Genomic DNA, 13,557 nt, shown 5'->3' on the forward strand with positions numbered 1-13,557 from the left:
CGGCTGCATTGATGCAGCTAGGCACGGCTTCCCGCCACTCCACTCCTTTCAATAAATTAAATACTAAAAAAAAACCACCACAGAAAATGAAATAAAACCTGTCCAGATGTTCACAACAGGACCAGCTGCATCCTCTTACGACCTCTAGAAGACAACCTTTCCTGCCTGTGGGCAGCACTGACCCCAGACCCAACACATCTGCAACACAACCATCTCCCCAGCCCGAAGCATCACCAAGACCCCTGAACCCCCATTGGGCTTCTCCTCACCCTGGGATGGCCACAGACCAGGGCAACGGGCATCACCCTCTAAAGCTGAAGGAGCACGAGCTCCCAACACATATTAGTTATGAACGGGAAGAAATATTTTTTTCCGATGCAGGCATAAAGATGAAATATTTGCTATTGTTTCCAAGGGGTTCTGCAATCCTTCAAGGCAATGACTCGGTGCTTAGCCAGGATTAAAAATGCTGTATGCCCCTGTTAAACAAAACCATATGAGTTACACTGCTCCGCCAGAGATCCCTTTGCAGGGGAGCAGGGGCAGCTCCATCACTCTTGGATGGAGCCAGCAGTGCGTACAGCAGCACCGCGGCTTCATTCCCCTTCTTGCCGGGCTGCGAGCAGGTCCAGGGGCTGTGCAGGCAAGCGCGCTGCAGCCAAGCAAGGCGAGCATCGCCCCGGCTCTGCCCGGCCGTGGGCATATGATGGCATGGCACAGCGCTCAGCCAGTCCCATGCTCCGGGGCAGGGATGTCCCCACGGTGCTACCAGCGCTGCCCCGTGCAGGAATCCCACAGCTCCCCGTGCTTCCCCAGCTGCCCTCCTCCTCCTCGGGGCTCCCTGTCAGCGGCCGCACCAGGTCCCCCTCCTCGCTGCATCCCTCACCCACCCCCAGGACAACACCACTGACAGAATATTTTTGCTTCCGAAGGCTCTGCAGGTGAACAAGCCCTCGATCCCTAAATTCCCCATTGGCATAGGAGCCAGCGTGCGTCCCCGGCGTGGCCAGCTAAGGACGAGTGGACGACTGCTCAGACACGCACCGCACTGCGGCTCCTTCCCCCATAAACACGGCTCCGATCCACTTGGAAAGAACTGTTTTTCCCTTCCCCCCCCCCCCCCCCCCCCCCAAAAGGGGGACGATCTTCTGCCGGCACCCACTGTTCCAGGCTTCAGAACAGCCGATCGCTGCCCTTCCGATTTGCCGCGCCGATGCTCAGCGTTACCATTGCAGGGCCCAGCAAAAACCCCATCAATGGGACCGACCCGACCCCTACCTCCACGGCTCAGGTCTCTCCACCCTTTGCAGATGCGAGGAGGAAAGCGGCTCTTTGGGAAGAGGATGAAGGAGCAGGTGGTTTTTGGAGAAGGATAATGCGCAGTCAGTGCCCGGCAACCTCGACCAGAGACGGCTCCCCCGGCACCAGCTTTTTGGGAAAGGCGGCGATGTCCCGCTGCAGCCCTCCCCAGCACTGCCGAACCCGGGACCTGCACCTTGCCCTTCCCCGCATGCACACAGAGATCACCAGCATCCACACCAGGAATAAAACGAAGCTTGCTGTGGGCAAGTAATTAATCAGCGGTAACAAAATGAGCCAGCGGATCGGCGGAGAGGCAGCGAGGGCTCAGGGGGGACCATGGGAGCTGAGCAAGGCGAGAGCCATGGGGCAGGGATGCCCCTAAATGCCCATCACGGGGGCGGCAGTGCAGGGCAGAGGCACCCCAAAGCCCACCCATCCCCACCGGCTCAGCCACCTCCCCTCTGCTTTCAAAGGAAAACCCAGTTCTGCACAGCTGAATTCAATATTTTATCACAAATAGAAGATGAAAGTGAAATTAAGCCAAATGTATTCCATTAAATATTCAAACCATTTAGACTTACTCTAGACCCATTTAAATGTTTTATCAGCTATAAAACGCGCCCTTGCAGGCCCCGGCACCACAGGCAGACCCAGCGTAACGCCTGGCTCTGCACCAGGACAGCTGATGCTCCAGCACCCGAATTGGCCTCCCCGGGGCCAGTTTCTCGCCTGGCACCATCCAGAGAGGTGCAGACACGCTGCATCTGTATGCCCACAGCCTTCCTCCAGCACCGACCTCCTCCTCACCCCTCTCCTTCGCAGGGAGCCTGCTAAGCTGGAGCGAAGCACTGACCCACACCCCCGGAGATGCAGGGAAATGCCTCTGGCTGCTGCTCGCGGGCAGCAGCTCCACTGCACCCACCATCCCCGCAGGAGATGGGTGCTGCAGCGAGGACGCTCGCATGAGCGGGTCCATCACCCCACACCGAAACCCAACTCCCCGCAGGGACCTCGCAGAGCACTTCGAAGCGCGGCCACCAAGCTACCGCCAAAAACTCGTACAATTTTACGATGCACAAAGCAACGCTTCCCTTCCCATGCTGCTGCAGGAAAAACAGAAATAAGATAAAGGCATGGGAGGGCTCCAGGAGCGCAGGCAGCCGTCCCCACGGCACGGTGCCATTCCCCACGCCGAGGACAGAGGACACAGATGTATCACCAGCCCTGTGCACCCACAGAGCCAGGACTGCGCCTGCTGATGGCCCGGCCACGGTGGATGCTGGCGGCTCAGGGAGGGGACACTGCAATGACAACACACACGCCCGGGTGCCGCTTCCCAACCCGCCTCTGCACCACAGCACAACTTGCCTGGAAAAGAAATTAAAGGATTAAGAAATTAAGCTGTTCTGGTCAGACGCTACAGGGCCCGGGAAGCGACTCAACTCGCGCTTTCCACGTAGGCTCGCAACAGGCTGCAGAAGTGCAGGAATTGCATTTTTCACTTGAGTTTCCACCGTGTTGGTTCCCATCCCCTAACGGGGTTTTGAGCTCCCGTACAGCTCTAACGAGGAGGATACAGAAGCAGATGACAGTGAACGGCTTTACAGCCTCCCTCCTTCCACCAGCAGCTCCCGAGTGTACTTTTTTCCGTGCCTGTGCCCTGGCTCTGCAGCTCCTGAGCAGCCCAGGCCTCCTGCCCTCCACCTGAGCTAATTACACCTTTTATTTCAACTCTCCTGCACTGGGACAGACCCACGGGGATGCCGGCTGCCGGCACGCACTGGGAAGCCACCACGCAGCAGCAGGGCTGCGGGAGCCTGGGAGACACCGGTGCCCTTCCAGGAGCATCTCCCACGAAACCCCACGTCCCCAGCGCTCTTGCTGTCAGCTGAAATGGATGCTAAGTGTCACACCCCGATTAAACACACAACCTGTTCTGGGTGGTATTTCCCAGACGCCGAGGGGGCAGGAGAGCCCCCGGCGTGCCGAGAGCAGGGCAGACACCTTCACACCATCCTGCAAACTGGTTAAGAGTTTTCTTAACCAGGCTCTGGGTCTCGAGGCTGCTCCAGCCGCTCATTTAAAGAGCGACTCAAGCACTTACCTGCTTTGAAGACATTCATCTTATTTCTTTTTGCCTTCCCCAGGGCAGGAATAGAGTCTGCTGTCCACCAGCACTGGATTACCACCAGCACACGGGTGTTTGCAGTTTACTGGTGTGCTGCAGAACTGGAGCACACCAAGGAGGTTCATTATTTTTCAAATGCAAGAGCCAAAGAAACATGAATAAAATACTAGCAGATGTGAGAAAGCGGGTGCAGCCCGCCACGGGCGCTGCTCGCAGCATCTCTTGGCAACTGAGCCCCTGCATGCAAATGACAGGCTTCGCCGACTGCAAAGCTGTGTCCCTCTGCAAGGGAGGAGAGCAGTAGCTGAAAGCAAAGCAGGGCTCGGTTTCCCAGGAAAAATGGCTATTTAGTCCCCTGAGAGCCCATCCTGGGAGCAGGGAACAGGAACCAGCAGCAGCTGCGGAGAAGCTGTCATCCTAAGAGTAAGACACAACATAAATCGATAAAATCAAGGCGTGTTCCGGCTAACAGCACCTGCCCTCCCTGCACAAGCTCTCCGGCACCTGCCTCACCTGCAGCCGGATTTGGGCAGCACCTGGTCCTTACGGCACCCAGTCCTTATGGCACCGGTGCCAGCATCTTGTCTGCCCCCGAAACCAGGCAGAGCGGGTGGAAAGCATCACAGGAAAGCTCCTCTGGGCAAATTTAGCCCAGCTTTCCTTACAGCGAGAAATGCAGAAGTATGAAATCAGCTACTGGCTTCTATTAAAATTCATATAGCAATAGGAGATGTAGAACAAGCCAATTTCAGACAAAGAGCTGCTGGAAACACAGACCCAAGGCAGGCACACAGGCATCCCCTGCCCGTCCTGCCACACCAGCGCCCGCACAGGGCTCCTGCCCTGGCCCCGAGCGGTCGCACACGCGTTGCCGCTGGCATGGCAGCCCCACGGAGGGACAGGCAGGCCCTCGGCCCAGGCGACGCAGGCAGCACCGAGATGCCCTTCCCAGGGGAAGGCTGCCGCTCTTGCAGGGGCACGGAGCCAGGGCTGTCCCCTGGGGTGCTCCAGCTCACGGCCCCGGGGACCAACCTAAACCCACCCGACCGCCGCCCGCAGCAGCCCCCCCACCCGACCCCATACACATCACCACACTACACGGCAAAGCGTGCGAACAGAAGAGAATAAACACTCTGCTCAACGCCCAGAGTCCCTTCCCTCGAATGTTCAGGACTAATTTTGTATAGAAAGACATGCTGGAATTAATTTATTTCCGTTTCTTTCTTCTGGCCTAAGCAGATGCCCTCCCACTTTTTCCAGATTGATCCATCAGAAGATTAGCCCTGCTAACGCTTCGTGCCAGCCACTGAGCTAAAAGCCAGCCCTTGGCTTTCAGATGGCTCCAGGTTGCACCAACCCGTCCAAGGGAGGCACCATGGCGAACGCTGCGCTGGGGCACTGCCCCAAGGGCAGGGATGTGGGCACCCGCTGGGGACCCGCGGGCGCTCGGGGCATCCGCACCTCCCTCCCCTGAGCGCGTGGAGACCCAGGACCAGACCTGCCGAATCCAGACGGCGGCCGGTGTTAGTTTGCACACCCTGCATGGCTGGAACGAAGCGCTCCATCTCTCCTGCAAAGTTAAGCTCACTGAGGGAGTCAGCAGGCGGCCAGCAGCTGCTGTTTTGCCGACGGAAGGTGCACACACACACACTACAAAAAATAAACAGAGATGCAACAAATCTCTTATGCAAGAAACCATATTATATACCGCTGATTCCACACCCAGAGCAGCGCAGGGCTGAATGTAATCGAAAGTCCTTAAAGCTCAGGGTCGAAAGTGACAGCTTTTATTTACAGCGCGCAGCAGCCGTCCCAGCGGGCAGATTAACTGCGGCACGGCCAAGGCTGGAGCAGAGAGCGCGGCCGCTGCCGGCTCGCCGGCACCTGAGGAGGCAGCGGCTGGCGGGGAGCTGCGGGTCCCCGCAGGGTAACAACCAGCAGAAACCCCTCCTGGGCCCGTTGGTGCAAACCGGCGGACGTCAAAGCCCAGCCTTCAGAGGAAATATTCCCTGCGCCCAGATGCCTGGCTCGGGAAGCCCAAAGCTGTGCCGAAGCACCGGGGCTGGCTCCCTCCTCCTCCTCCCACAGCACCTAAGCATGCTTTGCACCAGGAGGCTGTGGGTTTGCTCCCTCTCCGTGGGGCAGCAAGAGAGGAGCGATATTGCTACACACCTCGGAGAAAATGAAGACGAGCCGCCCTGCTCTGAACTCCACCAGCAAAGCGCTTCCTAACGGTTCCATCCCACTGATTAACGCAGAAACCATCTCCCCTGCTAACGCGAAGAAACTCATTAGCACCTCTTCCCAGGGAGAAAAGGCTCATCTTTAAATTTTTTTCTTTTATGTTCTTCTCCTTTCAGGTCCAATTAGTACAAAAATCTTAACTCGCCCGACGCTGCAAAGCTCGGGACAGAGCGCGGCGCTGCAAGCACCAGCCGTCATCGGGGAGGGGGCACGCGCTGGGCTCACGTGGCCCTTTGGTTTCTCAGCTTTGGCAAGACATTCCTCCTGTTAGTTAGCTGTTACAACAAGACAGAAGTACTGTTGGCTGCGCAGCTTTAATTTCTGTTGAGGTTTCTGCTGCATTCCCAAAATTACAGCGAAAGGCAGCTCCTGCAGCAGCACCGAGAAAAACGGGATTCACACCTCCAAGTTATAAACGTGCTCTTTTCCAGGAGCCCTTCTCCCTGAAACTCCTAACATCCGAAGTTAGAAAAGCATGCACGACCTGCCCCAGACAGCCGCTCTGCCTGCACAGGTGGGACCCATCCTGCCCTCACCGGCGGGGATCTGCAGGGAGAGACTCGGCCCCACGACTGCCCCCAAGCAGAGGGATCTGCTGAGACCCGCCAGGCCCGGGGAAGATGAGGAGGAAGACCTTGTGCCACGGTGCCCCAGACGTGCCAGCACTGCCCCGGCTGAACGGGGAGGGCTGGCGCGTTTCCGAGGAGCTAAAGATGCTCCCCCAGTAAACTGAATTTTCAAAGGAAGGAAAGCCGAAGGACTCGGCATCTCCAAAGCTAGAAGCCGACAGGTACCACTTAATGCATTTTTTTAACACTACGATCATCTTTATTTCCCGAGTATCAGCGGTTTATTTTCCAAATATATTTAGATCAACATCCTTCTTTGTTTAAGAGACGATGATAAACAAACACAACGCGAGAGGTTCTCCCTAACATAGAACAGTAGGAGGGAAAAAACATAGGGGGCCGTTAGGAATTGTAATGCCAGATTAATTTTAAATGGATTTCTATTCATTTACATTCGCTCAGGCCTACATAATCCATTAGCCACAGCTTTGTGTGTATCTAATGGTTTGACATCCTCAAAAACGAGCGGCTGATCCTAGAGCCCACTGGGACCAGTGGGCGGACTGGGAGAGGAGGTGGAGAGCGGCTGGGCGGGCGCGGGGGCTGCCCTCCAACACAGCTCCGTCCCATCCCAGGGTGCTTCACAGAGACCAGCCGGCATCAAGAGGAGCAGAGACAGTCCCAAAAATAATGGCAAGAGCTGGGCAGCTCCCTCCCCACAAAGTCCCCAGCCTTTACCCAGGCTCCCAGCAGCTCCCCCCCGTGTCAGCTCCCCGAGCAGAGCAAGGTCGTGTGTGCACAGGAGCGCAGCTGCCGCGCACCCTGGCCTTGGGGAGGTCCCCGCGGTCTCCGCCACCAGCGAGGCTCAGCAACCGCCGCAAACCCCGCCGAGAAAGCCCGGTGCACTGAAATAACATCCTGCGCTTTCTCAGCACCTCTTGCACCGGTCCAAGGCGAACGCAGCAAAAACCCAGCGACCGCCTTCCCCAACCACAACCGCCCGTGGTCACAAACAGCCTCGCTTGCTTCAGCCAGAAAACCCGATGCCAAATTCTGGGATTACAGACAAAAGGAGCTGTGATGTGACAGTTTTGTTGTTAGATAGACACAAATTAAAACCCAAACACGCTCCCACAGCAGAAGCCTCCACCATTACCACCCCGGAGCTTCATCTGCATCGTGATGCAAACAGCGAGAGGGGCACAATTACACAGCGCCTGCAAACAGGATTATCTTAATGGAAATGGAGATGTACAATCAAAAAACTATTTCCATGTCCCCCAAAAAATTATGAGTGCCTTACAAAGATGATAATAATGAGTTTTAGGGCATACACATGATCTTCCCTGCTGTATAATCTGCCCATTTCAAACCTATGTAGCTCTCGCAGCTCTATTACAGAAGTAAATTAACCCTAATTTGATTGCTTCTCAGTAGCAGTCATTTCAGCGGTCTAATCAATAAGTCACAGGATTTTATGACTGCCCTTGGTATCAATCATTGAAATCAGTAATAAAACGCTTTTCATTTTAAGAACACCTGAAATACCGTGTAATTACCTTTGTATAAAATTATGGACTCCAATTTACCAACTTCACCAAGCCGCTGCGGCAGCCCGCAGCGTTGCTCTGCACCGAAAGCCTATTTGCAGGAAAGAACATCGCTTGCTTTCTAAAGGCTTCCTGAGCCGTCCCTCATCTCATCCACTTGTCACCGTACCAGCAAGTTATTCTTCAAACCCCAGCGAAACAGCAGGTTACAAGAGACACCCATCTCCCAGAAATCCTCCAAGAAAGGGGGAGATCCGAGATCCTGCTGCGAACAGGCGGTCAGGAAGATGCAACGCTGGTGCGTGGCATCGCCACCAGCTCTTGACCGCACCCACCCATCACCACCACAGCGCCAAAACGGAGCCAAAAGCCATCGCACAGAGAGACGATGCAGCCAGTGCCCCAGCAGCAGGGCAGGGAGAGCACAGCCACTGCGCACGTCCCCGGTCCCGAGGGCTGAGCCTCCCCCAGGAGCCTGCGGCACCGGCCAGACGTCTCGGGGGGCGGCGAGCTCGTGGTTTGGGGGAAGCAGATGGTTGGGGAACTGGTGAGGGACAGCGAGCGCCTGATCCTCGGGCCAGAGACCTAAGCCAGGTGGGCTGCCGAATGCTGCTTTGGTAGCGATAGCTCAGAGAAGCGACCGCAGCCTTGGCAGCATCTGCAGGGCTCCCTCGCTGGCCCCTCACAGCCTGCTGTAAGGTTTCTTTCATGCCATCTCTGTAAAGTCACCGTCCCCGTTGTTGCTTTACTGTCCCACCCCAGGGGTGCCCACTCCTCAGTCCAGGGTGACCGTGGCGGCACCGCAGCCCCCCCTTCACCAGGGGCTGCCTGGACCATGGCATCCCTGGGCAGCCGCCCCGCCACCAGCCCCAGCACCCCAGCAAGGTACCGCCGGGGAAATGCAGCCAAGAAAAGCCTTCAAGGGCCCTGGCCGGCACTAAGACGTTCCTGCCTTGCAAAGGATGCTCTGCCCACACCAGGGCACTGCAGGACATGAGCCGTCTCCCCTTCTGCCCCCAATTCCCCACATTATCCCCTTTGTCGAGCAGGTTCCCGCTGTCCTCGCTGGTGCCGCACAGCCCCGACACGCTGCCCTCGGGGCTCCCCCGGCACCGGGATGCTCTGGTCACTGCCAACAAAACGCTTATTCTCCGAGAGCTCAGAGACCCCCTGGCACGACACCTCCCCTCCATGCCAGAGGGAGCAGGGCCACCCCGGCACCGCACCCCCACGTCAGCACCCCAAAGCTGTGCTCACGAGATGTTTCCAGGGGATTTTGTTTTGTGTCAGTTCTGGTTTGTTTGTTTTTAAAAAAAAAAACACAAACACACAAACCCCTCAACTCTTAAAAACACTGAAACCAACTTAGGGAAGTATTTTCACTGGGCAGATGCTCAGGCCTCAGCAGTTGTTCTTACACGAATCATCCCCAGGACCCAGAACAGAGGACATGCTCCCCCATCCTCACGCAAAGCGGTAACGAAGAGGCCACTGCGCTGCTGCCGCCGCCATCAGACGGTTGCTCAGCCCCGAGGTGCTCTGGCTGGAGCTGACAAGGGTCGGGATGACGAGGTTTAAGTCATGGGAGCAATATTTGGTTACTCCTCTGCAAAAGCCATCACTCACCTGCCAGACCCTGTGGGCAGGGACCGAGCAGACAGGGGCCGAGGAGCCCCCGCTGGGGACGGAGGAGCCTCCCAGGCACTTACCCTGAAGTCGATTCCAACGGTGGAAATGAAGCTGCCGGCAAGGAAAGCGCCGTCTTTGAACCGCACCAGCAAGCAGGTTTTGCCGACCCCCGAGTCGCCCACCAGCATCACCTGCGAGGGAGGGAGAGAGGGGGGCGTTAGACACCGGGTTTCGGGAAGGAAGCCCCACCGCAGCCGTTACCCGTCTCCATCCCAAAAGCCCCATCCTGGGAGCAGGCAGCAGATCCCGTATTCTCGAGGGGAAAAAAAAAAAACACGTCCAAGAGCGACATCCTCGGACCCAGGGGAGGGTGGGAGAAAGAAGAGGGGGACCCACAGGGGGATTATTCTGCACCCTGCACGTCCCTGAGCACTGGCCAAACTCGAGACACCTTCCCCTGAGCAGTACTTAACAGATCCCCCGTGGGGGCACAAACACCCCTTGAAAACCAAGAGGTGCTGTCTAGGTGAGGCAGGCTGCGACCCAACAGCTGCGGGGCCACTGCTGGCCCCAGCGCACCCACGAAACACCCCACACCCCACCACACGCGGGGCTTTCTGGGAGGGCGCTGCTGCCCATGGGGAGACTTCACGGGGGCCCCCAACCATGAGCGCCAACTCCGGGGATGCACTCTGCCCTCTGCGAGCAAACTCCTCCGGCAGGACCTGTGCAGCCTCACGGCCGCCCTCCCAGTCCTCAGCAGGCGCTGAGGGAGCGGCTCCCGGTGCCGCCTGCCTCAGTTTCCCCACCCAGCAGCAGCCCCAGGTGCAGACGGGGCAGGCACCCACCCCGCCACAAAGAAACCACGGCAAAGCTGAAACTGCTCCCAAACGCAGCTCCCCGAAGCCTGTGCTCAAACCACAAGCCCCCCAGAGCCCTCCTGCCCCCCCATCCCACTCCCCTCAGCAGGACAACAGCTTCCCGCCATCAAGAAATCCCAGACCATGCAGCCGAGCCGCGTTAGCGGCTTCCACGCCCGCGCCAAAAGCGCTGCCATCAGCCATCCGCAAGCCATTAGCCCGTGACCAAATTTAAATGGATTTAAGAAGGCACTGCCCTGGGTCACACCGAACCCACGCAGGAGCTATCAGAAGCAACAAACGCCACCACCACTCTGCGGCTCAGCCTCCCGAGAGGAGGCAGCGGCCCTGGCCACAGCTGTAACTTGTTTTGGGGCAGGGGAGCAGGCAGCCAGGATCCAGCCATGGTGCTCCATCGCCCACGCTGCAGAGCCCCATACTGGCTCTCCCGTGGGAGCACCATGCACAGCCGCACACCGAGCTCTGGCACAACAGGGTTAGGGAAGCCAGGGGGCCCACAGATGTATCTGTGCAAAGCCAAGGGAAGAGGGGAACAGAAGTCATTTTTAGTACAAAATAGTAGTATTGATTTTTTAAACCTTTCCAGACCTCTGTTCTAGAGCAGGGCGACCCTTAAAGGCAGCTTCTCCCCACCCAGCACCACTGAAGCCTCAGCCAGGGCACGCAGCAGCACCCAGGGCCAGGCTCACGCCAAGGGCTCGGTGATCAGGATCCGGCCCCGTGCCCGGGAGTCATGTTTGGCCACTGCCTCTGGCAGAGCTCAGGAGCCTCAGGAGAGGGGTAAGGCAAAGAGAAAGTTTAATAAACCAGGTGTTTACTGAATACGAAGCAATTTCTTTCTGCCACTGTTTCAAAACCAGCCAGACCGCTAGCAGAGGTTTTGGCTACCTGGCACGTTTGGGCTTATCTGAGACCTCCTTTGGCTCATCCCTGTGCCATGGGGGTAATCCCCAGGGAAAGCCCCAGCCCGGGCAAGGAGGGGCAAGGAGCCGAGGACCAGCATGAATGCAGAGGTGGCTCCATTTTAGGGAAACTGTTGAACCGTTACTGCAGCTGTATCAGGACCAACTGCCTACCAACGCAAACAAATTCACTTCTTGAACACCCCTCACCTCCTACTGCGTGTCCCAAATCTTAACAACACGATGACCACGCCGATTGCCACAGGCACCGAGCTCTCCGACACAGCGTGCCACGGTTGGACTTGCCATAGCAAACACCGTCTTCTCAAGGCTTAATCCCCCGCGCTCGGTTACGAAGATCTGTGTTAGAAATGCAGTCAGATGGGTCGCGCTGAATTGCAGCCTCAGCCAAAATCGCTAAGCGAGCTCCAAGCTGGGCTTGCATCAGGTCGCATGATGGAGGGGGGGGGGGGGGGGGGGGGTGCAAATACGTTCTGCGATTCGCTCGCCAGAATCTAAAGCGGCGAGAAGAAGCCATCTGAGCCCTTAAGAGAAAGCGCAAGCTGGAGACATTTCAAGAGCAGCCAGAGCAGATTCGATGCGACTCAAGGAATACTGTCACCCCTCTTTACAACCGCATTTTTTCCGTTGTTAAAGAGGAACCAGAAGGTTACAAGAACTCATCTGAGCAGAAAGCCTTTTGTCATCACTTGCAAAAGTTCCGCAGAAGCAGCCCTGCTGCCGAGGGCTCTGCAGGCGCAGCTCCCCGCCGAGCCCGGCCCCAGCCGCCCCGGGAGCCCGGCCGGGGCGGACCCGTCGCCAGAGACCCGAACCAGGCGGCGGCAGCGGAGGAGCCGTCCCGGCCCCCGGGAACTTCTCCGGCTGCTGCGGGGAGGCTGCACCCGGACCCGCGCCCAACGGACCCGGCACCGACACCCCAGCACCGTGCACCGGGCTCCCGCCTCCGCGCCCCTCCCCGCAGCCCCCGGCCCCGCACCTTGAAGGCGAGGTCGTAGAACTCGCCGCTGCTGCTCAGCGAGGGCCGCCCGGCCGCCGCGCCGCCGTTGCGGGGCAGCTCGGGGGCGGGCGCGGAGCCCCGCGGAGGAGCGGCGGCGGCACGGCCGGGCCCCTGGGCGGCGGGGGGCAGCGCGGCGGAGGGCGCGGCGCCGCCGCCGCCCTTGCTGCGAGCCGCCTTCTTCCGCGACATGCCGGGGCCGCGGCGCCGCGCCGGGCGCTGGGGGGGCGCGGGCTGTGCCGGCCGCCGCCGCCGCCGCCGCCGCCTCCCCTGGCCCGGCCCGGCCCGGCCCCGCCGCCAATGGCAGCGCCGCGGGGGCGGTGGCGGGGGCCGGACCGCTCCGCTCCGCGCCCGCTCGCTCCGCCCCGGCCCGCGCACCGCACCGCGCCCGCGGTAACGGGGGGCACCTGCGCACGCAGGGGAGCGGCGCGCGGGGCTGCGGCACGTGCGGGGGGGGGGGGGGGGGGGCGCGGCGCGGGGAGGGGGGGGGGGAGATGTTGCAGACGCGAAGGGAGCGGCGCGGGGGGTGCTCACACGCACCCGCGGGGGCATTTGCACCCCGGGAAGCAGCGTGGGGTGCCCCCACGCCGTGCCCGCTGCCCCCTGAGCCACTGGCGCGCCCCAGCCCCGCAGCGAGCGGTGGTGGGAGGGTGGTGGGTGCAGCTCCCCAGCCGGGTTTGGGGTCCGTCCCCCAGCAGCTGGGCCCCAGACCCCCCCGCTCTGGGATTGCCACGGTCCGGGCACGGGGCTGGGGGGTTCACTCGAGGCAGACACGGAGCACCTGCCGCTGGCAGCGTCCCTGCGAGAAGTTGGGTCTGAGGGCAGACGCGGAGCAGGGCAGAGCCCGTGGGGTGGACGGAGCGTGGGCTGCCGGGGCGGCAGGCTCAAGTTTTTCTAAGACGGGAGCCCGCGTTGTTTCCAGTCTGTCTCAGCAACTGGTTTCAGCGAGCAACACTTGGCATCTTTCTTCCTGACTGCAAATGAAGCGTCACCCGAGGCGCTTGCGACTCTCTCCGCTGAAATAAATGTCTTTAGCTGTGTGACATATTTCCAGTGGCGCGGCCTCATCCTGACTGGAAAAGGAGGCTTGAACAGTCACATCGAAGCAGGAGTGGAAAATAAATTGCTCTGGTGAGAAGCCAGGCAGGCACACAATGAAGACGTAAATAAGTAACAGCGCTTGCACAAGAGGGAGGGGAGGTGATGGCCAACACGGCGGGGCTCAGGCAGCCTGGCAAACCCAGGGCCAGCGCCGGAGCTCGGGTGCCTGCCGCGGTGACGCTGAGGTGCCAATGCCGGAGCTCGGGCGCCTGCCGTGGGGACGCCGAAGGGTTGCT

General features: G+C 59.2%; 1 protein-coding gene across 2 annotated transcripts in view; it reads right to left on the reverse strand.

Annotated features, from left to right (window-relative positions):
- RAB26 (RAB26, member RAS oncogene family) overlaps nucleotides 1–12,412 on the reverse strand; it is a 32,654-nt gene extending 20,242 nt beyond the window's left edge. The window contains exons 1-2 of one of the 2 annotated variants that reach the window (XM_076350996.1): nucleotides 12,203–12,412; nucleotides 9,503–9,613 (exon numbers count right to left, since the gene is read on the reverse strand). In XM_076350996.1, the coding sequence (XP_076207111.1) occupies nucleotides 9,503–9,613; nucleotides 12,203–12,412 (321 nt within the window). Of the gene's footprint in view, nucleotides 1–9,502; nucleotides 9,614–11,415; nucleotides 11,490–12,202 lie in introns of those variants that run through there. The other variant, XM_076350997.1, reaches the window with a different exon arrangement.
- Nucleotides 12,413–13,557: the final 1,145 nt, after the last annotated feature.

Source organism: Aptenodytes patagonicus, chromosome 13, assembly GCF_965638725.1.
Source record: "Aptenodytes patagonicus chromosome 13, bAptPat1.pri.cur, whole genome shotgun sequence".
Classification (NCBI taxonomy): Eukaryota; Metazoa; Chordata; class Aves; order Sphenisciformes; family Spheniscidae; genus Aptenodytes; species Aptenodytes patagonicus.